Source organism: Cavia porcellus, unplaced genomic scaffold (genome assembly GCF_034190915.1).
Source record: "Cavia porcellus strain 051 isolate PalLab524CR breed Dunkin Hartley unplaced genomic scaffold, mCavPor4.1 scaffold_8, whole genome shotgun sequence".
NCBI classification, from domain to species: domain Eukaryota; kingdom Metazoa; phylum Chordata; class Mammalia; order Rodentia; family Caviidae; genus Cavia; species Cavia porcellus.
Window position 1 is genome coordinate 3,133,151 of NW_026947491.1, and position 25,631 is coordinate 3,158,781.

Sequence of the window (25,631 nt, forward strand, 5' to 3'; positions counted from 1 at the left end):
CATCCTCAGTGATAAAAGCCAGACTAACACACCAGGTTCTTGACGACCTGGCCTCACCTCCTCTCCACCCTTTGTGCTTTGCATTGCCATATTTATGGTTTCTAAAAACCACACCAGACCCTCTCATCCCTCCCTCCCATTTTTGCACGAGGGCCTTCTATTGGCCTGGATCAGCTGCCTCCCTGCTGAGCAGCACAGGTCAAGCTCTGGGGTCTGACCTCTGGGGTCAGACTGTGGTTCCTAGTCCAGCTTTGCTTCCACAGCCAAGCTGCTGTGTCATGCTGTCCCTTGGTGAGTCAGCGTCCTGGCCTGCAAAATATGGACACGGGGTGACAGTGGTGCCTACCCAGAAGCAGGCAGCAACCTGAGGATTTACTGAGGCGGTGTAAACACTGTGCTCACCAGCGGGGATCGCAAATCACCTAGCGTCACACTAAGCACAACTGCTTCCTCACGCAGCCTTCTGCTGCGCTTCTGGCTGCAGCTCAGTCACCTCCTCTGGGAGGTCTCCTAGTCCCCTGGTCCCCAGCCCCTGTGCACCCTGCTAGTGCAGGACCCCTTTGCTCCTCCAGCGCGCCCCTTGCCTACAGGGCCCCTCTGCAGTGCAGGCTCCCGAGCCTGGCAGTCGGTAACTTCCAAGCAAGTTGCACAGCGAGGTCGCAGTGCCCTCGTGTGTGGCGAAGACAGCTCGGGACAGCTGGGTGGAGGATGGAACGAGCTCGGGTCTGCAGTCCAGACTCGTCCTCCCGACTGACTGGGGGAGACGAAGCCTAAAGAGGACAGCTCTCAGCTGAGGAAAGCCAGTGCCCAGGACAAAACGCTGCTGGACTGGTAGAGCCAGCGCAGGCCCCGCCCAGAACTGGCCTCGGCCCCGCCCCAGGTTTCCCCGGTCCCGCCCAGCTCCGCCCCTGGCCTCATCCCTTCTCTTCCAGACCACGCACCTAAATTGGCCTCTCCAGGCGCGACCCCGCCCCCATTCCGTCCCTCTCCCGGCCCCGCCCACACCCCAGCTCCAGGTCAGGCCCCGCCCGTCCTCTTCCCGACCACGCCCCCAAACCCGCCTCTCGGGGTGCGGCCACGCCCCGATCCCGTGCTTCTCCCCGCGCTGCCCCGCCCCGCACTCTTACTCTTACTCGGCCAGGGAGGGCAGCAGGTGCCCGCCCGCATCGGCAGCCCCGCGGGATGCTGCGCTCCACGTCCACCGTCACCCTACTCTCGGGCGGCAGCGCCCCGGCGCCCGGGACACCCAGCAGGCGGGTGAGTGGTGGGGAGCAGACCAGCCTGGCTCCCGCGGGCTGCGCGTCTGGCCTGTCCCCTCCTTTCCCCTTGTCCACGTCCCCTCCTATCCCCCTGTCTCCTCCTGTCCGCCTGTCCACTGTCCCCTCTTGTCCCACTGTCTTTTCCGGTCACTCTGTCCACTGACCCCTTCTGTTCTCCTGTCCCCACCTGTCCTTCTTCCCTTTTGTCCCCTCCTGTCCTCTCCTGTTCCAGCTTATCTCCCACTCCCCCACCCCCTCCTGTCTCCTGCTAGGCGGGCTGGGGCGATTCTGGAGTCTGGAGCTTCCTACTTTTTCCTCTTCCTGTCCCCTCTCGCCCATGGTGTCACCGGGTTAAAAAGCAAGGGAGACCCACAAAGTGACAACCATGTAAGACTCAAACTTTCCTCCTACTCGGACTGGGAGAAGGAAGCAGCGGGTGTCGCTGAGACAGGGCATCCCTGGTTCTGGAATGGGCGTTCCCACCTCTGCGGGGCCTGTTTTCAAATCTGAGCTTGGCACCCTCAACCCAGCACCTACACCTCTGTGACCTGACCCGACCTGGGCTTATCCCACCAGCACCCCCGCCTTGTCCTGAATGCCTGAGCTCCTAGCTGTCTCTGCAGTCTCTCGCCGTCTTCCCCACTGCTCCAGGTGTGCTGTGAAGGAGTCCCTAGGTGTGTGCAAGGTGCGGCTTCCATACATGCCTGTGTCTTCCGAGAGCAGGGCCTCGGTGCCCACTGTCAGGTGCTGGGCTGGGCTGAGGCCTCCCGTTGTTGTGGCATTTGCTACTTATGGTGCAGCATCCGATCCAGAGCCCGAGGCAGCCCTGACTGGGTTTCTCTGGGTTTAGCTGCACCTGTAGTTAACTACAAACTCCAGTCCCATTGTGGGGCTCCTGTCGGTCTGCTGGTCCCACAGTTGTGCTTATTTGCCCTGACACTCTTCAGCCAAGTGACGGTGGTCACCTTGTAAGCTGTCTTTAGCTGTAGAGGAGAGGTGTGTGTTTCTCTTGGGTGTGGGCCAGGTGATAAGATGTGTGTGTGTGCCCCCGCGCACACACACACACACACCAGATACTTGTGGCTGACAAGACTGTAGTTGTCCAATCATTAACTTCACCAGTGCTGGGGAGTTGAGAGGACTTTAGAATTCCCACCGTGTTCCTCTTTCTCTGCCTCTTCCACAGAGTGAGATTTACTTTGGGTCCATGTAGGTTTCCAGCCACCAGCCTGGCCTGACCCCCGTGAGGGTATTTCCCTTTCTTTCCTTGTAAATCTTTGCTGGTTTGGAGCAAAGTTTTGATTCAGAACCAAGAAAGTCACTGGAAAGAGCCCTAAGCTATGGCAGGTCCGGCTCCCTCTACCTCTGGAGATGACTGGGGCAGCCTGTATGATATCGTGGTGACTACTACATCCCATAACATTTGAAGCCCCCCCCTCAAATATTTGCTTTTGAGAATTTCTTTAGTGCCAAGTGCTTTGGTATCTGGCACACTGTGGCACTGCTGAGATGGCTTTGGCTTTGAGGGCGACTGCACAAGTACACTGCACTGGAGGACTCGGCTGTGAGCCAGATCGCGCAGGGCAGGTCTGGGCGCACTGCTGCCCTCTGTAGAGGGGGTGTCTACAAGTTTAGGGCTTGCTAGACTCGCCCATGATTCCCAAATGTCACATGTGTGCTGCGTGTGTGAGGGGGACAGTGTGATGACAGTGTGATCCAAGGGTTAATGAATTGACTTACTGAATGTTTATGGATCTCTGACTGTGTTGAGGGCAGGATGCTGGGTCCATCCTACCCAAGGAGGTGATATTGTTGTGCTGTGACTGTCACAGTGGGGCAGAGTGTTCTCAGAGTTTTATGACAAGAAAGGTGCCTCTTCCTGTACTCCAGGGCATGCGTGAGCTCAGCCCTGCAGCTTGAGCAGCAGGTTTCGGGGGCAGCTGGTGATGCCAGCGGGGACGTGGAGAGGAGAAATGACCATCTATCCAAACACTGACTCGGCTTGGGAGATAGTGATACTGTGAATCTGCTTTGGGACAAAACACACATTAGTTTTAGACAAAGCAGAATGCAATGTCTTGAAATAAAATTGCAGGCTGAACAGATAATCGTGGAAAGTGTCCCTGAGGTTGCAACAGTTTCCCCAAGCCCGTAACATTCCCTGCACTGGCCCTGATGATGGACAGCTGGTGACCTTGAGCAGGACATGCTGGCTGTTAGAGCGAGTCTTCTATCCCATCCCCAGGGCTTATCGAGTTCACGGCTGTCGGGGACAGCAGGCTGTGTTGGCCCAGGCGTCCAAGCCACCCAGCGCTGGTGGTGACAGGTGACCCTGAGCCCTACTCTGAGTCTGTGGCCAAGGGCAGTGTGGCCAACCAGACTGTCACCTGTTATCTTTTGTCCAGTCCTGAACTTCCTTCTTATCGGCAGTCATCTCTCAAGGGGGAAGAAAACTGGTGGGGAGAGACTTTTAGCCATAAACAAAACCCGGGGAGGCATTTACAGCTGCCTACCAGCAGGACTTGTAAAACTAAAAAAAAAGTCCTGCCTTCAAACCAGGGGTGCACTAAAAATAGTTTTATCTATGGCAACAGCAGGGAGATACATTGTTTAGGGAATAGGCAGCCAGGATGATGACCTTGGGGAGTGGAGGGGGCATTTTTAAAAATATTGACATTATCGCATGGGTTTGAAAGGAATTCTGTAAACAGAAGTTAATAGCTATGTGAGGCTTGGCAGTGAATGCCAGCCCGTGTAGCCGGGCTGTGCTTAGGGGTCCAGGGACCTCTTTGTCCAAGTTGTCCCTTGAGGGTGGGGTCAGGGGTGCTCTCTGGCACTGGGCTCTGAGGCTGGTGTCACAGACCCTCAGGAAAAACCAAACCTAGAAAACCCATGAGGCGGCAGGATGGATGGAGCCCTCCGGGCCTGGCCTGCCCTCCCTGCAGTGCAGGCCTCCTCCACTAACAGCCAGTGCTCCTGACCCATCCCTTCCCTGCAGACAGAGTCCCATGTGTGGGGCTCTGTGCCACCCCGAAGGCACAGGGAGGCTCCGGTGTTGGCTCCTAAGTGTGCCACACTGCTGACTGTCACCCATTTCTTGCGGCCACAGTGAGTTTTCTGAAACGCACATGCAGCTCCTTGGCTCCTCTGCTGCTGAGGCCTCCTTGGGGCTTCCGGGAAAGAGTCCAGACTCTGCAGTTTGGGGCTCTTGGTCCTGTCTCCTAATGCACTGATTCCCAGAGGCTCTGCACAGCTTTGCCCGGGCACTGGTGTTGTCCCCGCTCTTTGCCTTTCTCCTTGCCTCTGCTGCAATGCAAGTACTGCGCTTGGAAGTCTATCCAGAGTCCTCCTCTTGGCAGCTTGCTCACAGTGAAGAAGGCCCAGTGCAACAGGTGCCCAAATAGAGGAATCTCCACAGCCACCGTTCACGGTGGCTCCAGCGAAGCCACCATTAACATCCCATTGGCAAGTGGGGTAAAGCCAGCCTGGCACCCCTGATGCATCTGGGCAGGAAACAGGTGACAGCTGTGGGGATGCTGGCCAGGTGAAGAGGTTGACAGTTCTGGAAGGCCTCCAGATATTCTGGTCACCTCGTCCTGTCACGTGGTTGGAGTTTCACTTCTTCAGTTTTGCATGGAATCAGGAAGCTTGAAATAGCTGTGTCCAGGCTCCGCTCCAGAACAGCCTGGTGCGAACCTGGGAAGTCAGAGAATAACAACTGTATTCTTTAGGAAGTTTCCCAGGTGGTTCTGAGCACAGCTGAGGATAGGAATACTTCGTCAGCATGGTTCCTCCCTCACAGCTTGCTTGGAGAGAAGACATTCTTGGATCGGTGCTTTGGGAAGCTCCCTCAGGCCTTGTAGGAGGGAAGGGAAGGTGTTGGAGGGGGCAGGGCTGTGATGCAGGGACACACTGGTGGCTTTGTGTGCTGTCACCGGCCTGTGGTTTCTCTCTGGACCTTGGCATTTCAGGCACATTGTGTGCCCAGCAAAGAAGTAAGCCAGAGACAGCAGGCAGAGAGGTTGCTCCTCCTACTGACGAGTTTTGGCCAAGGTAGCAGCCCTGACACGAGAAAGAGAGGGTCCAGGACACTGTTCACCTGGAAAAACTGTCCAAGCAGGTAGAGTGGGGAGGCCAGCCACTGCTCCGGGATGACCCGGGCCTGCTTGAGTGTCTCTAAGCTAAGCATGGTTTTCAGGACATTTTCTATCTGGTCTTGACTACCAAAGATTGCCCCACCCCACTGTAGATAATCAGGCTACAAGTTCAGACCCGAGGGACTGATCCATAGGCTGGCCTGTGGGCTCCCGGGGTTGGATACTTATGCCCAGCAGAGCAAATCTTCCCCGCAGAGGCCCTGCCTTCTGTCCTGGGGGAGCTGGGCTAGGGCGGCAGTCAGCGGAGCAGGCCAGGGAGAAATGCAAATACCCATGGCTAATTTCCTTAGGGAAATTCAGTGCTGTAAACTGATAAGCAAACCCCTTCTGCTGTGAGATGATCTTTTTCTTGGCTTGAGCCTGAGTGCCAGAGATTGAGTGTAGGATGGTACCTGGATCCAGAGTACCCAGGTGAGCGGTCAGAAGCGGGGCCCCAGAGGACCCACTGCGCTTCCCAGGTGCCCCGAGTTGCAGACAAAGGCTTGGTTGTGCCTGCTCTTGTGGAGGAGGCCTGAATGCTGTCTGCTTCTCCCTTGTCATCCCTCCCAAGGGGGTGGTTTGAAGAAAGTGGAAAACTCTCCCAGGGGTTTTAGGTATAGTCTCCTCTGTTTCAATTAAAAAACAAAACACAACACAAAACAAAAAAAACTCAGAAAACAAAACAAAATCCCAACACTCACTGAGCAACCACTGAATACCACGCTGAACACTGGCTATAAAAGCCAGAAGGCACAAAGCGTGCTTGACCTCTCCCTTGTGCTTTCCTGCCTGCCCATTTTGAACTGCAGAGAACACAGGAGGGACTCAGTGGCAGCCAGCTGGTTCACCAGACCAGCTCAGAACTGAGTCTTAGGCTCTTTCTCCAAAGATTTGGGTGGTTCCTCCTTGTCTTTCCCTGGAGTCCGTTCTTCTCACTCACCAGTTGTGAGAGTCTGGCCCGGGCGTAGCTCTCCATTCTCCTTTCCCCTCCCAAGTGGCAGGCCCATCATCCTCTGCTGAATCTGCCCACAGCTCTGCCTTGGGCCTGTTGGGAGTGTCCTGTGCAATGGTAGCTGCTATTATGCTGGTAGATTCTCTAAGCCTCAGGGACTTGGAAAGTCCTTCTATACCCAGCTCAAGTATCACTTCTAGGAAGTTTCCTTCCCATACATTCCTGCCTCCAGTGAAGGCTGAGGTTCTCCTACCTGTATTCCCACAACAATGAAGGACACTTACAGACACTTAATATGTGCTGGAAACTATTCTTAGCACTTTACACTTGGCCAATTTAATCCTCACAGTAACCCTTCAAGGCTACAGTGATGCTCACTCCATTTTACAATGGAAATAACTAAAACACTGATGATTATGTAGCTTTCTAAAGGTCTCATTGCCGGTAGATATCAGAACCATATTGAAACTCAGGAAGTGTAATTCTGCCTGCTTCAAACATAAGGCTGCTTGACCACAGGAGTATCTCCAGGGGGGCAGCTGCATGCTCCTGATTGCCTTGGTGGAGGGTGATTCTGGAATAGAAACTCTCATGGGCACAGCTGTTTCTTCGTCACATGTCCCTTCAAAAACTATTTTACAAGTAATTAAGTGCTCAGGATATGAGTTATGCTGTGTGCAGCTTCCTGCTTAGATGCGCTGAAGTGGACTGGTGCTTCCAAAGCCTGAAGATTTCCTGCCTAGGCCAATAGCAGGGGTGGTGCTCAGGGTAAGCCAAATGTAATTCTTTGCATAGTTCAGAGCTCAAGGGTAGCCACAGCTGCTGTGGGGATCCCTGGCAATAAAATAGCTCACCTGCCTCGCAGGTCCTGCTCATTCTGGGGCAGCTTTGGGAATTGTGTGCCTGAGTTTCAGGAACCATGGTGACCAGCACCATAATTGCTCAGAGATAAGCTCTGCTGGGCAAGCTCACCCAGGGACTTTCCCACAGGAGCCAAAGCAGGGGCTGAGCAGGGGAAGGGCTCTGAGCCGGGTCAGTCCAGCAGGTGCAGCCAGAGTAATTCCCTTGGCGTTTTTGTTAGGAGTTCAGAGTTCTTTCTAGACTTCTCCACTGTCTGTTGTTCCTGAAACTGTCCTGTGGATTTGGGAAGCATTGGTCTCTAACTGTCTCCAACATTCTCTTTCAATCTTTATTATTTCTCTGACTAGGCTGATATTAATTTTAAAAGCAATCATTATAAATAGCACAGATTAACAGCTTCAACAGTTGGTTGGGTTTCCTTAAGCGTATTTTTTCTTCAAGTTAACACAAATTATTACGATGTATTTGGGTGAATTAGGTGTTTTGAGGAGGATTTTTTAAAATCATTCTGTTCTGCAGCTTCCTTTTTGGGCATGGCAGTACATTGTTCATCTTGTTCGGAAGAGGTGTGTGTGATCCTCTTCCAGGTTGGGTTTAAATTGCCAGTTGGCTGTGGCCAGCATTTAGGAAATAATGACCGTGTTCTTTAATGTTTCCATCAAAGCACCTCTGTAGACATTAGTGAGCCACCAGGAAGATAGGCCCTGGGGTGGAACCTTGAGCACCTGCATGCCTGCCACATGGCTTTGAAGTCAAAAGTTTTATTTGACACATTGTGCTTACCTTTGGGCTGTCCCTACCCTGAGGTATCCAAAGCTCAGTGCAGGGAGAGTTGAGGAAAACCATTCTTCAGGGCCAGCAGGGGAAGAATGGGCTCCATCAGAGCTGGGAGTTTTTCTCACCTCTTGGTGACTAGACTCTTGTGGTCTTCTTTCTTGAAATTATGGCCCTTAGGAATTATTGACTAGGTAGTCAGCCAATCAAAAGGTCCTTAGGGTTCACCTTGGCTAGAGTAATCAACCCATCAGATGCATGTTGGGATCACATGGCTGACGCAATCAGCCAATCAAAGGCATCACTTTAAGACCTAATGCTGTAGATCCACTGACAAAATTGCCCATTCTCCTGGGAAACAAGGCCAAGTCAAATACATCTGCTTTACTCTAGAGCACATAGGGTGATAGGGAGTTGATAATATCTACATGATAATTAAAATCTCTGACATTCATAGAGGCTGGGAGTGTGTTAGATACCCATTCCTGGATACGATTCTTATAGATTGGGTGCCCATCCATCAAGGAAGTGGTGGTGGGTGTGGGGACCCTTCACAGTGGGCAGGCTTGCTGTTCAGAAGTTGTCTGTCAGCCAGTGTGGGTCTGGGTCCCCAAGCCGAGGTGGGGCTGAGCTAAGGAGGGAGAGAGAGTTAGTCACTTTGTTAGGGACACCATAAAAAGTGCCACACACCTGGTGGCTTCCTCAATATGCATTCTCCTCTGGCAGTTCTGTAGGCCGGCAGTCCAAGTCCAAGTCCTTCAGAACTGGGCTGTGAGGACGCGGCTGTCCAGGCTGTCTCGGCTGGTGGATGACTGTGCTAGAGTTCACAGGGAGGCCTCCCCATGTGTTGTCTGTGTCCCAATCTCCCATTTTCATAACGATGCCAGCCGTTGGTTGTAGGGCTACCTCTGTGGCCTAGGTTCTACTTGATTACTGCTGGGAAGATCCATGTCTAAACAAGGTCCTATTATGGGAAACTGGGGTTGGAGTTTAGTGAGTGAATTGTTAGGGTACACACTTTAGCCCACGTAGGGGGCGTGACGTTCCTGTGAGTCGGGCCTTGTGGTGGGTGGCGGTGATGGCGAACCTTTCAGAGCTTTCAGTGACCACGAGTGTCCCCATTCACCACCACCACCCTGTGATGTTTCACTGAGTAATGGAGAAAAGTATCCAGGTTTATGTCTCGGTGCCAACACTTCCTCCTCACAGATCCCTCAGGGAATTGGTGTCCTCCACGGCAAAGCAGGACTGGCAGAGTCCCTACTGTCTGGGTCACCATGGGGACGAGATGAGTGCAGAGAGCTGGACAAGCCCAGCTGTCATTACCATCCCCGCCCTTCGTGCAGCAGGAGTCTGTCTGCTGACCTACTGGGCAGGAAAATCACCTGGCTCAGAGCCTCCTTTTGTCGCTAGGATATGGATAAATCACACCAGTTATGGTTTCTGTCACTGCTTTTGTATTTTAAGAGAAACAGTACACTCCAGGCTGTTGTGAGTGTGTGTGGTGTACTGGGTCTCGAACCCAGGGCCTTGTGAACTGAAGGAAAGCACTCTGCATTGAGCGACAGCCCCAGCCCTGGACATTTAAAAAGCACTCAGGGTCCTTTATTCCAGTATTTCAGTGAACAGTCTTGACGACCTGTAATGAGCTGACACGACAACCTGAGAAAGGATTGTCAACAAATAACTAACTGTCGTGACCTAGCTAGCCAGTGAGCCAGTGAGGAAGTCGGCTGCCTTCTCAGTTTGTAATTGTTATATTCTTAGTCTTCTTTTCAGCTGTTTTCCTCCTGGTCTGTATTCAGAAAACATCGGCAGCTTTAGTTTTAGTTTTTGTCTCCTTTTTTAGATTGTAGAATATTCAAAACCTGCTGGGGATTTAACTCAGCAGCATAAGTGACTGTCTGGCAAGCACAAGGTCATGAGTTTGATCCCTGGTACCATATATAAACCACAAAAACAAAAATGAAAACAAACCCTCCCCACCCCCGGCCGTTTCTGCCAAGTGGCATTCCTTGCATTTACCATGTGTGCAAAGATCACCGCCTGCCCATCCCTGCACCTCTCTCACCTTGCACCCTGACACCCTGCATCCAGCGAGCTGCAACTTGCATCCCATGCACTGTTCAGCTTTCAGCTCGTAAGTCTGCTCCTCTGCATGCCTCAGGTGGGTGGGATCACGCAGTATTTGTCCCGTGTGTCTAGTGTGTGCAGCATGTATCAGAATTTTCTTTCTTCCACCATGCGTGCGTATGAACCACACTTGGTCATCCATCCGTCCATCCAGCCATCCTATCGTGAAGGCTCTACCGTGAGCAGTGCTGTTGTGGACATGCCAGGGAAAGAAGCTGTGATTAAACACCGTACTTTGTCGTGGAAGAGCTAAATGCATAGCCAAGGGGAAGGCAGCCCGCTGCCCCTGGGCCTGAAGCCTTGTGCCTTGGAATCAGGGTGCCCTTTTGGCTCCAGTCCCACTAGCTGTGCTCCAGCTGACCCCTGGGAAATGAGGTGCTTCTGCATTGCTGGGCCATGTGAAAATGTTTGGAGTCTCTGAAGTCACCAGGTGATTTCTTTGCTTTGAGCAGCAGGCTGGTGGTAGTCTCACCCTCCTAGTCACCTGTGTGATGGGAACAGTGACCCCATGGTCTGGTGGGGGAGCCGGCTGCAAGGAGCCCAGGGGGCCTGGCTATTCAACTGCTTTCTGATCGGCCTCTCCTCCTCCTTTAGGCAAACATCTGCAGACTGCGGCTCACTGTGCCTCCTGAGGGCCCTGCCCCTGAGCAAGCGGAGAAGAAAGTTGTGAGGAAAGAGCAGGTGAGGCCATGCTGATATCCGCTGGGACTGGCTCCCTGCATCCCTCCTGGCGGCTCAGAGCAGCACTCCCAACCTTTGTCCCTGACCCCTAGAGGTCAAGCCCTTGTCAGCTGAGCTCAGGCCCCTGCTCCACTCCCGGGTGAACCCTGGCTCTATGCCCCCTCGGGGACAATGGCCTTGGTGACAGGGGCTGCAGTTGAAGCAGCCGGTGGAGGCTGAGTCAGAGGACCCTCTGGGGGTGTCTCTCAGTGCTGGGTGTGGCCACTGGAAGCCGAGCGGGCAATGAGGCGCCCTGGTGTGGTCTGGCTTTCTTGGCTGCAGCTGAGAGCTCAGCAAACAAACATATGTGTGCCAGCCCTGTGCCGATGCCAAGGCCACGGGGATGAGCGTGACCTTGTCCTTGCCATGGAAGGGCTCAGGCCTTCCAGGTGAGTGATGTTACCCCACTGTTCAGACCTGGAGTGTAAAGGGGCTCTGGAGACACAGAGGAGGGGTCAAGTGACAGCTGGGTGGGTGCCACGGGAGTGCAGCAGGCACCTTCTGAACCCCAGGCTCTGAGAGGACAGGAGGGACTGGAACAGTGGAGCTAAACTTACCTGCCACCCTGGGAACAGGTGGGACCAGAGAGAACTGGAACCAAAGTGAAGGCTAATGGGGGCCAATGGGTGACAGACGGGACGGGAGCGCAGGGACGAGGTGGTCCAGTTCCTGTGCATGTGTTTGTGAGAATGTAAAATAATAAACTGAACATGTGATGTTCGTAAGGAGGATCGTGAGGCAGCAAGCGCTCCACCAGCACGAGAGGAAGCTCCTCCACCAGCAGAGAGGCCAGCCAGGGGGTGACTGCTCTCTGTCCTCTTTCCACCCCGCCCTTCTGTTCCCTGCTTCCTATCAAAGGCATAGCCAGCGTTTCATCAATGGTGGAAGCCAGACATGGGAGTAGGGAAAGAAGATGAGGGCATCACTCTAGAAATGTGAAGGAGGCGAGCTTGTCCTCCACTTGAAAAGAGGACTCTGCCTGCTGGTTGGGAGGACACAGCTCAGCCTGGGATGCTTCACAACAGGCAGCATGTGGAGACCAGTGAGGTCAGGGCTGAGGACCCAGGGGTCAGCACAGGAAAAACAGGAGCATCAAAAAGAATGAGAGCTGGGCGTGGTGGTGTATGCCTGTAATCCCAGCACTCAGGAAGCTGAGGCAGGAAGATTGCCACAAGTTTGAGGCCAGCCTGGACTACATTAACAAAACTCTGTTTCAAACTGCCACCTCTGGAAGAATAACAGTGTAGGCTGAACAGCCCTAATTGAAAAATCCTATATCCAAAATGCTCCAAAACCTAAGACTTTTTGAACATTGACTCAGCACTCAAAATGCTTTAGATTTTGGAGTGTTTTGGATTTTGAATTTTTGGATTGGAGCTGCTCAACTAGTAAAGCCCATGCAAAAAATTTTAAAAACTCGCAAATCTGAAACACTTCTAGCCTGAAACATTTCATTAAAAGGATGAATAGTTTTTAATGGGTTATGATACAGTGAATAATAATAATAATAAATGATAATAATAAAATCTGGGGCTGGAGATTTAGCTCAGCGGCATAAGCCTGACTTGCAAGCAGGCAGTCGTGAGTTCGATACCCGGTACCAATAAAAAGGAAACAAACAAACAAAAAAAATCTACAATCATGGTGATTATCAGAGAGGGAGGGAAAGGGGAAGCAAAAGTTTTCTATGGAACTCTGGCTTATTAATCTGGAAAATCTGTACCCTGAAGCCCCTGCCCAGGCCCCTCCCTGGGTGCAGAAACTAGGAAGTGAGAGATGATGGTGGCCTGGGGTAGTCACGTGTCTCCAAGCATCATCAGCAAGTGTCACACTGACTCGGAAGGGACAGTGGACCTCCCGGCAGTGCAGCCTGGCAGGCAACCTTGCGAACAGCTGACCCAGCCCCATGTCACCAACAGGCACAGCCTGCTGTCACCTCCCTCCAAGGGGCCTTGGTTCATAGGCACACGGTGTCAGCTAGGTACTGACCCAGCTGAACTCACAGCAAGAACAGGAGAATCCCGAATGTGGGACATTCTACAAAACAGTTGGCCCGAACCCATCCATGAAGTCCATGCTATTTGAGAAAAGATGACAATCTGTTACAGAAAAGAGACTCTGAAGAGACTTCACAAGAAACATACTCAGGTCAGAAAATTAAAATGAAAAGCACATTGCAAAAACTACACAATTTTGAATATGAATTGTACGTGAACATTACTAAATAAATGTCCATTGTTTCATATGGTTATCTTACTATGGCAATATAAGCAGACTGTTCATTCAGCTTCATGGCATTGAACATTCATTCCTCAGAGAAAAACTTAGGGGACAAAGCTCATAACCACAGTGGGGCTGCAGCGTGGAGCTCTGTTGCTGGCCGTGTGACAGGACGACCCTCCGCCCTCAGCATGCCTCTCCTGGTCTGTCCCTGTGGCTGGCTCTGGGCACACAGGCTGTGCTGAAGGAGAGGGCTACGTTGGTGTGGGTGACAGGACACAGGCCTCAGAGCTGCCCGGGCCCTGGGCTGGTGAAGGACACAGCGGGGCCATCACCCCCGGAAGAACAAAGCATTCGAAAAGCAGGAAGGCCGTGTGTGTAGCTGTGATGACCGTGTGGCACCCGGTTTGCGTTTGCTCTGAACAGTGCTGCCAGGCTTGCTGAAGCAGCAGGAACCTTCTCCTCGTCAGTGTGCCATGCACAGAACCCTCGTGTGTAACCAGACAGAAGCGGCACCAGTGCGGGTCAAAGTCCTCGCAGTGCCCCATCCCAGACATGCCACTGCAGGTGCTCAAGAGCTCCCCGGCTCCTGGAAGCTCGGGAAGAACAACTGGGGTAGCGACTGTGCCCTGATGCCCTGTGTCCTGGGCGGATAGAGCCTGACGTCTGTGACTCACCCTGGAAGAACTGGGGTAGAGAGGAGGAGGGTGGGGCAGCTGTTTCCCTGGGACTGAGGTCCGGGGTGGTGGCAGGACTTGATAGTTCTGGTGGTAACCAAGAGGCTGTTTTGAGTGACCCGATCACTATGTCCTGCCTAGGTCCTGGTCGTGAGTCACTGGGAGTTCACCAGGAGTCCACATGCCAGCAAGGCTGCGTGTGGTTGGGGACACTTCTGATGTGGTTCCAAGTGTTTGGCCCTCCCTCGGGCCCACAGATTTGTGAGGTGCTGGAAATTCTGGGTGACCTTCCCAGTCAGATGCCTTTCATCTCCCTGAAGGGGGCAGCATGCAGAGGATCTGGAAGTGGAGCCTTGAGAGTCCCCATTGACTCCTCGTGAAGTGTGCCTTCGAGGAGGGGCCCGGGACCTGTGAGAGCTGCTGCTGCCCGAGGGCAGGCCAGGCCTTATTTTCTGATGCTGCCAGGAAAGCTGCTTAGGATTCTGGGATATATGTGGCAGCTGTGAGACGTGGGTGATTCTGCCAGCCAGACATCCTCCAGTCCCTGTTTTCACATCATTGGAAGGGAGAGGAATTCCTCTTGGTGTAGGTGCACCCCGGAGGCTGGCTTTGCCCAGCTGCACGGAGCAGTTAAAAGGCCTGCAGCCTGTGTGGAGTCGTGCTATCAGGGCATTATTTGGGAGCTTCTTCCGCATAAGCCAGGTGCCAGGCACCTGGTCCTCTCCACCTCTTCCTCTTCCGGGGGCCTCGGGTGCCTGGGTCCGCTTTCTGTGGATCCCAGGGGAGCCACTCTGCACAGAGCGCCCGAGGCTGGAATAGAGTGATGCGGACCAAACACAGGTGTCCTCCTGTGGAGGCTCAAACCTGGAGGCCTGAGGTTTGCCTGCCTCTCTTCTCCCTCTTGCAGTCATTCCTCTCCTTCCTCCTGGCTGTGACTGCAGAGTCCCTCTGCTGTTGCTCTGTCCTTTTGTGTAAACCTGAGCCTCTGTCTGCGCTTCCACCCAGCCTCGCCAGCCTCCCCATTCTGCACACTCCGGACTGCAGAGAACCAGAGCTGCAGGGGCCCTTGGCCTGGCCTGGCCTGGCCTCCTCGGGAAGGTGCTCAGCCTCGGCCTTCAGCCCTCAGCCCTCAGCCCTCAGCCTCACCTCCTCCTCGGGCCTCGTGTCTGTGCTGCAATACAGACAGAGTCCCAGTTATATGGTGTATCACCATAGCGTCAGCACGGAAGAGCATGGCATCTGGATCCTTTCTGTGAATAGGTTCCCCAAAGGTCCAGGCAGCGCCATGGCTCTGAACAGGTCTAGGCGCGGGTGCCTGTGCTACTCAGCAGCCTCAGAGCAGGCCGCCTTCCCACTTCCTGGTCCCCTGTGAGAAGCAGGGTCTCGGCTTAGGTCTTACCTTCGGGTGTCCTGTGTGTGGGGGTCCCCTGCGCTGCTCAGAGGCTGGGGCGGGGCTGGCAAGGGAGGAGGGGGAGCCGAGGCCTGTGCCCCACTTCCTGCCTTCTTGGGGATTCTGAGCTCCCATTCTAGGGAATCACTCTGCCCTGCTTCCTTCCCTTCCAGAAGCAAATACTCGCCTCCTCATCCAGCCTGCCCCAGACAATCAGCCCCAGGCCTCAGCCCTTATCACGTGCAAGAGCAAGGGAAGACACAGGGTCCAGGATGACGGAGGCATCCCGATTGTGATGGGACATGGCTGCTGGGACTGTGTTTCCTTAAGGTGTCACCAGTCTGGTTTCCCGATAGCCAGTCCTGTCAGGCAACCCTGTTTGCCCCAGTCCCAGCTCATCTAAAAGCAGCCCAATCGTGTTGCCACTGATTTGTCCTTCTGTCAGCCTGTCCCCACTGGAGAGGTTCCCTGTGTCCCCCAAACGCAGGGCGTCTCCTCCCTCAGAGCCCTGCCAGGCCCTCTGAAGGCCTGCAGTGTTTTCTCAGCCTTCTCTCCCTCATCTAAGGCCTCTCCAGCCCTCGAAGCTCAGTGGAAGCCTAGCTGTCCCCTTTCCTAGCTGTCTTGTACCTGGACCACTCTTCCACTTTGGAACTCCAGGCTCCAGCTTGCCTTTCCTGTAGGGCACCCAGGCATCTGCTGCCCAGGGCACCTGCTGTGTGCAGACATTGCATTTCTGCAGAATTCGTGTGTGACGTCCACTTAGGCACAGACATGCCTGGAGAGTAGGGCAGCCCCTTCCGATTCCGCTTCCCCGTCTCATCTCAAGCAGCTAGTTAATTAAGGAGTCTTGCAAGTGATAATCATGTTTTTGTTGCTTTCCTCAGGCAGCCATAACAAAGCTCTGCAAACTGCCTGATCAGTGGATGTGTCCTCTGGTGGCTGGGAAGTGAGAGGTCTGTGGTCAAGGTGTTCCTTCGGGAGCCACTGGGGCAGCATCCTTTGTGCCTACCATGGCTTCTGGTGGCTCTCAGCAGCCCTAGCTGTGGCCATGTCACTGTGGTTGTCATGCCACACTGTGCCCCTGTGTATGTGTCTGCAAGAGCCCAAATTTTCCCTTTTTCTAAGGATCTCAGGAACAAGGGATTAGGGCTCGCTCTAAGGACCTCAGCTGTCTCCAAACTGGGTCAGTTTGGGAGGTACAGGGGTTAGGAATCCAACACTTCCTTTGGGAGGGACATTGTTTTACCCATGGGAAGTTTCTTTGTCTGATGTCATCATCTTGTGTCATGCTAACAACCAAACGCAATAACCATGGGCTTTTATTTCAAGAACAGGGAGAAGGAATGTCGAACAGTTTGTTGGGACACATCTCGTGTTGAGAAATGGAGGCATATGGAATGTGTTTATACAGTTGTTGAACATTAGAATTAAAATTGGTAATAGTTTTGAAATTAAATATCTGTCACTTCCAAAGAACTTTATGAACATGTGTATCCAGATTCCTATCCAAATTTGTATGCTCTATGCTCTGTATTCCTTCGTGTGCAGGGACACACGCGCACACACACACACAGAGCCTGTACCGGCTTGGAGAGATGCTTATGTTGAAACAGGATCTTGCAGTGCTGTGTTAAATCCGAGGTCTTCTGGTCCAGCTCACTGGTCCTCATGGTGAAGCCCTTTGGACTACTGCCCAGCAGACCATATAATTTAAGACTGCAGCTGACACCAGCACTGTAAGTGCCCTTCGTCAACCTATCACTTTTAAGGCAGCCGTTCTCTGGCCTGGAAATGCAAGTGAAGGCCAGCAGAAACCCAGTGTGGATGCAGTCAGGGACTCTCACCAGCAGTAAAATGCTCCCTAGGAGGAAGCCCTTGCCTTTGCGTGGGGTTGAATCCTTTCCTTTAAAAGCCTGGGTGAGTCAGCCTGCAGGCTCTGGTGGCCCAGCTGTTTATACAGCGCTGGGAAGCTGCCAGGTGAGGGAGGCTGGCATGATGATTCAGAGGAACAGAGGGGCAGGCACCCGCCTAGGCATGGTTGTAACAGCCTGCAGGGTGGCAGAAGGCCCGGGCTTCCAGGCCTGGCTCCCGCAACTGCCAAGGCAGTGCCGGCCCACCAAATTGTCTCCAAGGCCTTGGTTTCCTCTCCTAGCGAGTGCAGATGTTGGTCCAGAGCCCGTGATTCCCCCAGATGCCCAGCTACAGAGCTGATGCAGCCAACTAGGGCACACCATTGGCAAACAGCGCCAGGGCAGTGGCTGAGGTTTCAAGTCAGATGGGGGCAACCCAGCTGCCTCACACCCCGCCCCCTCCTCCATTAATACTGCAAAAAGGAGATAGGAATATGGTTTGTGAGTCCCTGGCCTACAGAGCCTGGGGTCGTCACTAACTTGGCAAATCCACAGTGGATTCCCAATTCCACAGTGGATTCCCAGAGAGGTTGCTCTCTCTGGAAGCAGACATGTAGCCCTGCTTGTCAGCTATGTCTTCCTATCAGGTGAGGTCTGCTTTGGATATTTACGTTTTATCAGTCAAGGTTGCCCAGGTGTGTCCTACACACCCAGTTATGGAAGAGCAGTTCCTGCTTTTTTTCCCCTCCCAGATATTTTTCCCTTTCACCAGGGGGCTGTGGAACCTCTGCAGTTGTGTCTGTGTAGAAGCTGTAAAGTGCTATCTTGAGGCTGTGTCCAGGAAGGCTGCTGTCCTGAGAACGGTCACTCTGTGGGACTTCAGCTCCTCCAGAAGTTTCCCTTTCCCCTCTTCTTCTGTTTCTGAGCATGAGCTCATTTAGAAAAGTGGTCTCTATTCAGTCTGTGATGTTGTCAGTTTTGGTAAAGTAAAGGTTTCCACTTCTCTGCGGATACAGGGCTGGCTTTCTCTTCTGTTTCTCTTCTGGGTTGTGACAAGGCCCTCAGGTTCCACTCTAATGTTCATTTTTGTTATAGGGAGGCAAACTATGTCATGTGTGAGTAGTGATTGGACCAGTGATTCATGAAGATGGATGCATAGGCCAGACAGGCTGGTGCGCATTCCTGCACGAGCTGGCAGGAGGATTGGATGCCTGGGGCCAGGCTCTCAGCAGTGCCAGGGCAGCAGCTGCCCTTTGGCAGGACAGGTGAGGGCCAAAGCAAGCTGCGGAGGAACTAACTTGGCCTCTATTTCACCAAGTCATTTTGTTACAAGGTTTGCGGTGCTACAGTCCCTTTTCAAAGGTGGTTTCTAGGGTCTTTCTGTCCTGAGCAAAGAATTGGTCAAAACAAGGGCAAATGGTAGTAAGGTTTTTCCTTTCTTAAAGGCAGGAAAAGAGTGACCCCTGCAGAGCCCATCGGGGCCAGGAAAAGTCAGGGAGGGAGTGTACCCTGCAGCGGGAGGTTGGCCACCATGCACAAGAGTTCACAGTGACCAAAAGCCCCATGGCAGCTTTCTTTTTCCTATCTCCTGCCCCTCAGGCTGAGGTCAGGTCTGGGCTGTCCCATTGGCACCCTGCTGGAGTTCTGAGACGTCCACCTGCAGGGGTCTGGGAACTCTTCTTGAGTGGGGAATTTCGCAGTTAATAGGTCACAGCTCCTTCCCCCAGCCAGTCTGCTGTGTCCTAATCTACTGCTTTGGTTCATTCCTGTCATGAGTTTCTGAGGTCACATTGGCCGCCTGGCTGTGTGACCCACTGCCCTGCTGGCCTCTGTGGCCCTGGTTTGAGTCAGCCAGCGGTGTTTCTGCTGTTAGTTGTTCCCCTGAGAGTCCTCGGCCAGAGGATTCTCTTCCTTTGAACAGATGATTCCTTGGGTCCAGGATGGTCAGATACTCCAGATATTTCAGCCAAACCCAGCTAGTTGATCTGCCTTCCTTAAAATGCACTTGTGCTTTTATTGGTGCTGGGTACTGGGGTGCGGCAGTGCGGGTGGCAGATGGGACCCCTGGCTCTGTGGTGCTGGCTCTGTGGTATTCTAATTCAGCAGTTGGAAAAAAACGGGTCGGCTGTCGCTGTCACTGCTCCAAGGCCCTGGCGGCAAGGATTGAGACAGAGTTGTTTTCCAAGGTGGCTCCTCCCTCCGGGGTTTCCAAGGGGCTTGCTGCTGAGGATGTCTCTAGGGAGCCTGTCCTGTGAGCTCGCAGGAGGGTTTCAAGCTGTGCATTCTCATAGGGAGTGCCCTCCTAGTGAGCACCCTCGTAGCAGTGCTTGGCACACCTGTTGGTCACCCCAGTGTCTGTCACTTCGGGCGGTGAAGGAGGCCTTTTTGTTTGGCTACTTCCTTCCCTTTCCCTTCTTCACTAACAACTTTCTTGGCATTTCAGCATTTATTAGGGCTTTTGTTTTCAATGTTTGCTCAGTGTTGTTTAATACCCAGAAAGAAAGCTTGTCATAGATCTCATATGTATATTTAAAATTTGATTTTTTAAATATCAAGCAGCACTTCAAGACAATTGAAAAACCCTTTAATTCCAGAGTGTCCAAACTTTAGAGAGCAAGACTGACTTGTGTGATGAGTCACTGCCCCTTTACGCAGCCCACGTTTCCCCCAGTCCCAGTGTGAGTAGATAAATAGGCTCCAAATATTTTGGAATGTTATTCTCAAAGGTACTTTCTTAAAAAAAAAAAAAGATACTTTCTTAATATGATCACAATGCTTTTATCATGCCTAAAATTAATATTTATCCTACAGAGGGATATTTTAAAGGATACCAGAGGAAAAAAATTCAGCAACAGACATTGCCGAACTCGTCAGCTCTTGTGATTCTTCCTATAATCTCCAATTTTAGGTTGCAGGCATGCTGATGTTTTGTGAAAATAGCAGTCTCTGCTCCTTGGAGCTTCTCTGAATTCAACTTTTGCAGTTGGGGTGAACATCAGTTCTCCATCCTTCCATCTAAGGAACCAGGAAAGATGTCCCTGAGCTGGACCCTGCGATGTGCCCTGGGTGGCACCTCTAGCTTCCAAAGCTCCCCAGTCACACGGCAGATATTAATTTAGAAAGTCATCCTGTGTCTGTCTCTGCTGGATGCTGAAGGCTGTGACCAGGAAGGGGACAAACAAGACCTAGGCTTCCCGGAGTTGATGCTGCAGGTAGTGGGCCTTCCAGGGAGGAGGTGCGCCCTGCACTGGCCACTCCCGTGGCCCTGGTACCCAAGGGCTGGTTCTCAGAGTCTCCCCCGACTTGAGACTCTGCAATGGGCTTTCCATCTGATTGTCAGCTAGTTTGGAGGCACTTGAGGTAAGGAGCAAGTTTAGTTTTGGAAGGACAAAGACAGGAGCCTAAATGTAGACTTCCTGCCATCATTTTTACACAGATGATGAGAGTTATGATGGGGACTAGTGAACAGACTGTAATAAAATTCCTAGAGAGCAAACATTTCTTCTCTCCTCTGTCTTCATACATATTTCTGCTTCCCTTCCCTTCCCCTGCTGTGGCCGGGAACTCCTAAGTCTCTTGTTTAGACCTGGAGATTTAACAACCTTTACAACTTCTTTTCCATATATTAAAATAAAAATTATCAATTCGATAATTGGATTTTTTTGTGCCCCTCCCCCCAAAAAAGTGTGTGCAAGAATTTAGGGGAGAAAATGACATCCCATTTTGCTGAGGAAATAAATAGTCAGTAAGGTTTGGATCATGTCTTTCCAGAAGTTTTACATGGACACATATTCATTATTGTTGTTTTGAAATAGTGTCTGGATCTTCAGGGCAGGCTGAGCTCAGACTTGAGATCCTCCTGCCTAATATCCCAAGTACTGAGATTTTAAGCATGCACCACCATGCCTGACTGAAACACACACCTTTTTCTTTTTTGTCTTATTGAGACAGGGTCTCCCTATGCAGTTCAGGCTGGCCTTGAGCTCACTTTGTAGCCCAGGCTGGTCTCAACTCACAATGATCCTCCTGCCTCAGCCTCCTGAGTGCTGGGATTACAGGTGTGTGCCACCATGCCCAGCTTCTTAATGCCCATTCTTAAAACAAAAAGTGGCATTGTGGGATTTGCTGTGTGCCCCAGAATCTCCCCTGTGCCCCTTGCTCCGGGCCCCTTGGACAGTGCTCCACACCCCTGGCTTTGTCTGCCGTCAGTTTGTTTTTCAGGAACTGGGTGGAGTCCGTGTTCCAGAGCCGGAGCTTTGCCTTCCTGGCATTTGGGAATGCAACAGCCCACTGTAAACTTGGGAGCACCTTTTGGGGTGCCAGCAGGGTCTGTGGAAACTAGGTTAGCCCTGCTGGGGTACAGTGGGTGGAAGGAGAAGACCTCCAGTCTCCCCTCCGTGACGCAGGTCCGGAGGATAGGACCTGATGGATGTGTTTTCTTACTGATAAAAATCTCTAATTGTACAAAAAAAAAAAATGAAACAAACAATACAGAAGCAGTGAGAAAACAATGAAAGTTGTACACCAGCACCCCCTGGCCACCCTACTGGCCTGCTTGAAGGTTGCTACCGTCAGTAATTTGTTGTCTGTCTTACTCTAAGCTTTTAAGAGAAAGTTCCATGCTGGGTGTGCTGACATACACCTGTCATCCCAGCCCTGGGCGGGGGGCAAGGAGAGCCCCAAAGCTCAGGGTTTGGGCATCTGTGAGGGGCATCTACTGAGGTCGGGGCAGCCAGGGAGGTCAGAGGGGCTGGCGCATCTGGGAAGCCCTGTCTGTGGGCTTCTTGGTTACCTCTGTGCCTGTGTGTGGTGGCCCCTCTGCTGTCCTTCCTCATCCTCGCAGACTCTGCAGTCCGAGGGGGTGGCCTTAGAGTCACCCGGGGCTGGCACTGACCTGTGAGATCCTTAGCGAGCTCTTGTTTTTGTTATTAGGTTTATTGGTGCTTTATAGATACACATGTGACGTTCACCACAGGGAATTTGTACCTGTACACATGAATCTTGGTTTCTTTTTTATCCTATTCCTCTCCCCCACTTCAGCCCCTCTTCCCTTCCTTATTTACAAAGCTTTGTTTCCATTCTATCCTTTTCTCATTTTGGTTTTCTTTTCCCTTCCTTCCTCGGCAAGTCCTTTTGTCTCTCTGAGCTTCGGATTCCACGGCTGGGACGTAGAGCACAAAGTCTCTGCTGCAGCATGGGTGTGCAGAGGCGTCCCAGCCTCCCTCGGGGCTCAGCAAAGCTTGACTCCCCCTTCCTCATGTCCCAAGCCTTCACTCGGACAAGCCCATGATGAGGCGGGCCTTTCTCAGGGGGATTTGTGTCTCAACAGCAAGCAATCCTTAATTGAAGTAATTAAGATTCCGCTTGTAGGAACAGGAAGATTCTTTAGGGCTGGAGTCATACTGCTCTGTCTGGCTTTCCAGATACGTTTCACCAATAGTTACAACAAGTTGTGTACTAAGCCCATCTCTTCCCTCAGATCTCGGCCCTGGCTCAGCCCTGTGCTTGGAGGACAATGTGGCTGCCAGGTGACCACCAGTCTCAACCACCCACATTTCAGGCCAAACACTCAATAACAAGATGGGAGTCATCAGACCAGCATTATCAGGAGTGCGAGGTTTCAGAACTGTGTGTCCTGACCCAAGCCTTCCTGGCACTTCAGTGGAATTAGGAAAGGTCACCCCCTGAAGGGCCGAATGGCAGGGCTGGGCTGCTGATCTGTAAGTTGGCAGACAGGTCCATTGCAGAGGTCCACACAAGGATAAAGGCAGGCCTGGCCCACCCAAGGCACCACTGGGCTAGCAGACACCAGGCTAGGTATCCACCCCTCTGCCACTGCAGCCAGGCACCCAGATCGGGGCCACCCTGCACGATCCCACATGGTGGGCCTGTCAGCACAGCTGTTACCACGGGGCCTGCCGTCACTTGCCATTTCTCTGTTCCTAACCCTTTTAGCCTCCTGAACCAAACAGTGGCGATACGACCAGGAAACTTCCTCAGGGTGTGGTTTACGGCGTGGTTCGAAGATCATCGGATCAAAACCAGCAGAAGGAAATGGTGGTGTATGGCTGGTCTACCAGTCAGCTGAAAGAAGAGATGAACTACATCAAAGATGTGAGGCACTGGGGAGTTTTCCACTTGTGTCTTGTACTCCTTTTGCAGCATGGAAGAGGGTGGAGTTGGAAGCACTGATGTGAATGTGGTAGGCGTTTGGGGAGAGTGCTGAGTGCTCTTTTAGGTGATAACGTTAAAAGTACAGACGCAGTTCTGCAGCAAGGCACAGGCTAGACCTCTCGGGAGTGGATGTTACTAAGTAGGGATCCTTAGCATACCTAAGGGCAGCTTCCTTCTTCCACATATGGCACAGAGGCTCTTCAGCAGTTTTGCATTACACAGGACACACCTATGCATAAACACTCGCAGCTACTCTTAGCTGTAGGCAACAGAAAAGTCAACTCAAAAAGGAAATTTTATCTCCTATGGTCCTGAGACTGGAGATAGGTGGGCTTCCAGGAAGGATATATCCAACCCTGCTTCGACTTCTCTGTATTTCCATTTTTCTTTCTTCAATCTCAAACTTGGGGCATCTTCTGAAAATATGTCTGTGTCTAGAGAAAGAGATGCGACCACTCATATCTCTGGACACTTTTGAAGGGGATAGCTCTCCCCCATTAGGCTTCCCCTTAGGTCTGATTGGCCTGGGCTGGTCACATGTTTGGTTCCTCAGACCAATCCCTGATAAGGAGCACAAGAAGGTCTTGACTGGTTCAGACCAGCAGCAGGATGCTAGGAAGTCCCCCTCAGCGGGGGGGACTGTCCAGCTGGAACCAAGTAGTGTCACTGCTTCATTTGCCGTATTGTATTCCTTATCTTTTAAATTACATATGCTTTGGAGAAATTTTGGAAAATGCAAAAGTGTACGAAGAAGAAAATGCCCATAATTTCATCATTCATCCGCTATAGTTGTTAACATTTTGGAGTATTTTCTTCTAATTTTTTAAATTTGCCTGTATCTGTTTTCCTCCTTCCACTCAGTTCTCCCCTAGATCAGGGATGGTGAAGCTGTTAGAGCTTTCAGTGACCATAGGTGGTCCCCTGCCTGGCGCATGCCATAGGTTCGCCACCACTGCCTTGGCTTCCTTGGAGTTAGGCTCTGATCCCTAAAGTGACAACCTGCAATTCTGGAGCAAGCAGTTTGCTTGCTCCAGATAGTGTACAATGCCACACTGTTGTATGGGCTTTGAAAGAACATTTCTTCTTGAATTTTAAAAAGTAATAAATGCTTACTATAAAATATGAGGATAACTACACACACACACAGAATTTGACAACTACTGGCCTCAACTCCTGGTTTATTGTACTTCCCAAGAGTTTATAACCATGCAGAATACTCCATTCCTGATCGTTCTTCACAGCTCAGAGATTCGAGGCCTTCCTCATTCCATACTCTAAATAGCTTGGGATTGCTTCAAAGGTCAACTGTCCATGCAGGGACCAGAGTTGTGAGTTGCCCAAGAGAAAGACAGCAGGTTCCGGCTGATCTTCAGCTGGGTCTGACACATGCCGGAGTTGCAGAGCTGGTTCTGATGCAGAAAATTAGTGACCTCCACTGCCATCTGCAATTTAAAGCTCATTTCCAGGTCCCACCTTTTATAACTGGCTTCCAGCCCATCACTGGCCTGGTCATCCTGAAGTGTGTTTGTGGCCTAGTCTCTGCTCTTTCTCTGGTGAGCCAATCTCTGGCCCTACTGGCTTCTGTGGTGCTCACCCATGAGAAGATGCCACTCTTTCCCCATGGGGCACACAGGACCCAGCTTGGGGAGTAGAGGGGGTGGTCATTCCCTTAGCCTAGGATGGAAGCCATGCTCTTAGCCTCATATGTCTATAGTTGATGGCAAGAAAGAAAATTCCATTATTAAGATGCATCTGGAGAAGGATGGCTTCTCTCTCCCTTACCTCTCCACCATGTCTGGTCTAATTAAAAATAGGACATTGCTAGGCAGCACATGTCTGCCATCAGATCTGCATGACTGTCCCTAAACACCTGCTCTGTGATGAACTGTGGCCCGAGCCTGCCTAAGGTGGGAGGGAGCCCTGGGGGTGCTCTCAGAGAATGGCCCTAGACATCCTGGCCAGAGTGAAGCTCCCATGGACTCTGCCCACCGAGGGGCCCAGAAGACAGGAAGAAGCAGAGCCTGCTTGTAAGGTTCCTCATTGTGCTGACAAATGAATTTAAATCCTAGGTGGTTGCAGAGTGACAGGTAAATTTCAACAAACCACTTTTTCTTCAGAGTTTATTTGGATAACTAGTGTTTATTATTTTAGGTATCTATAATTCTTATTTGTAAATATTATTATTTGGATAGTTGTTTTCTAACTACATCTAACTAACTCGGGAGTGATCTTTACCCTTCATTCACAAGATTACTATTTTTTAGGGGTGTGTGTGTGTGTGTGTGTTTGTGTGTGTGTGACCGTTCTCTCATTAGTAAAATTTCAGACACTGGCATGAAAATGTCATGCTGGCATAACGATCCCTGGTACTGTCTTTTGTGGGCTGCAGGTGAGAGCCACTTTGGAGAAAGTAAGGAGGCGCATGTATGGAGACTATGATGAAATGCAGCAGAAGATTCGACAGCTCACGCAGGACCTGTCTGTG

General features: G+C 51.9%; 1 protein-coding gene across 3 annotated transcripts in view; it reads left to right on the top strand.

Annotated features, from left to right (window-relative positions):
- Positions 1–1,101: 1,101 nt before the first annotated feature.
- Positions 1,102–25,631, top strand: part of Myzap (myocardial zonula adherens protein) — an 81,912-nt gene continuing 57,382 nt past the window's right edge. For all 3 annotated transcript variants that reach the window (XM_063254278.1, XM_013159745.2, XM_063254279.1), the window contains exons 1-4: positions 1,102–1,257; positions 10,710–10,796; positions 22,928–23,086; positions 25,536–25,628. In XM_063254278.1, the coding sequence (XP_063110348.1) occupies positions 1,183–1,257; positions 10,710–10,796; positions 22,928–23,086; positions 25,536–25,628 (414 nt within the window). In that variant the 5' untranslated portion in view covers positions 1,102–1,182. The remainder of the gene's footprint in view (positions 1,258–10,709; positions 10,797–22,927; positions 23,087–25,535; positions 25,629–25,631) is intronic.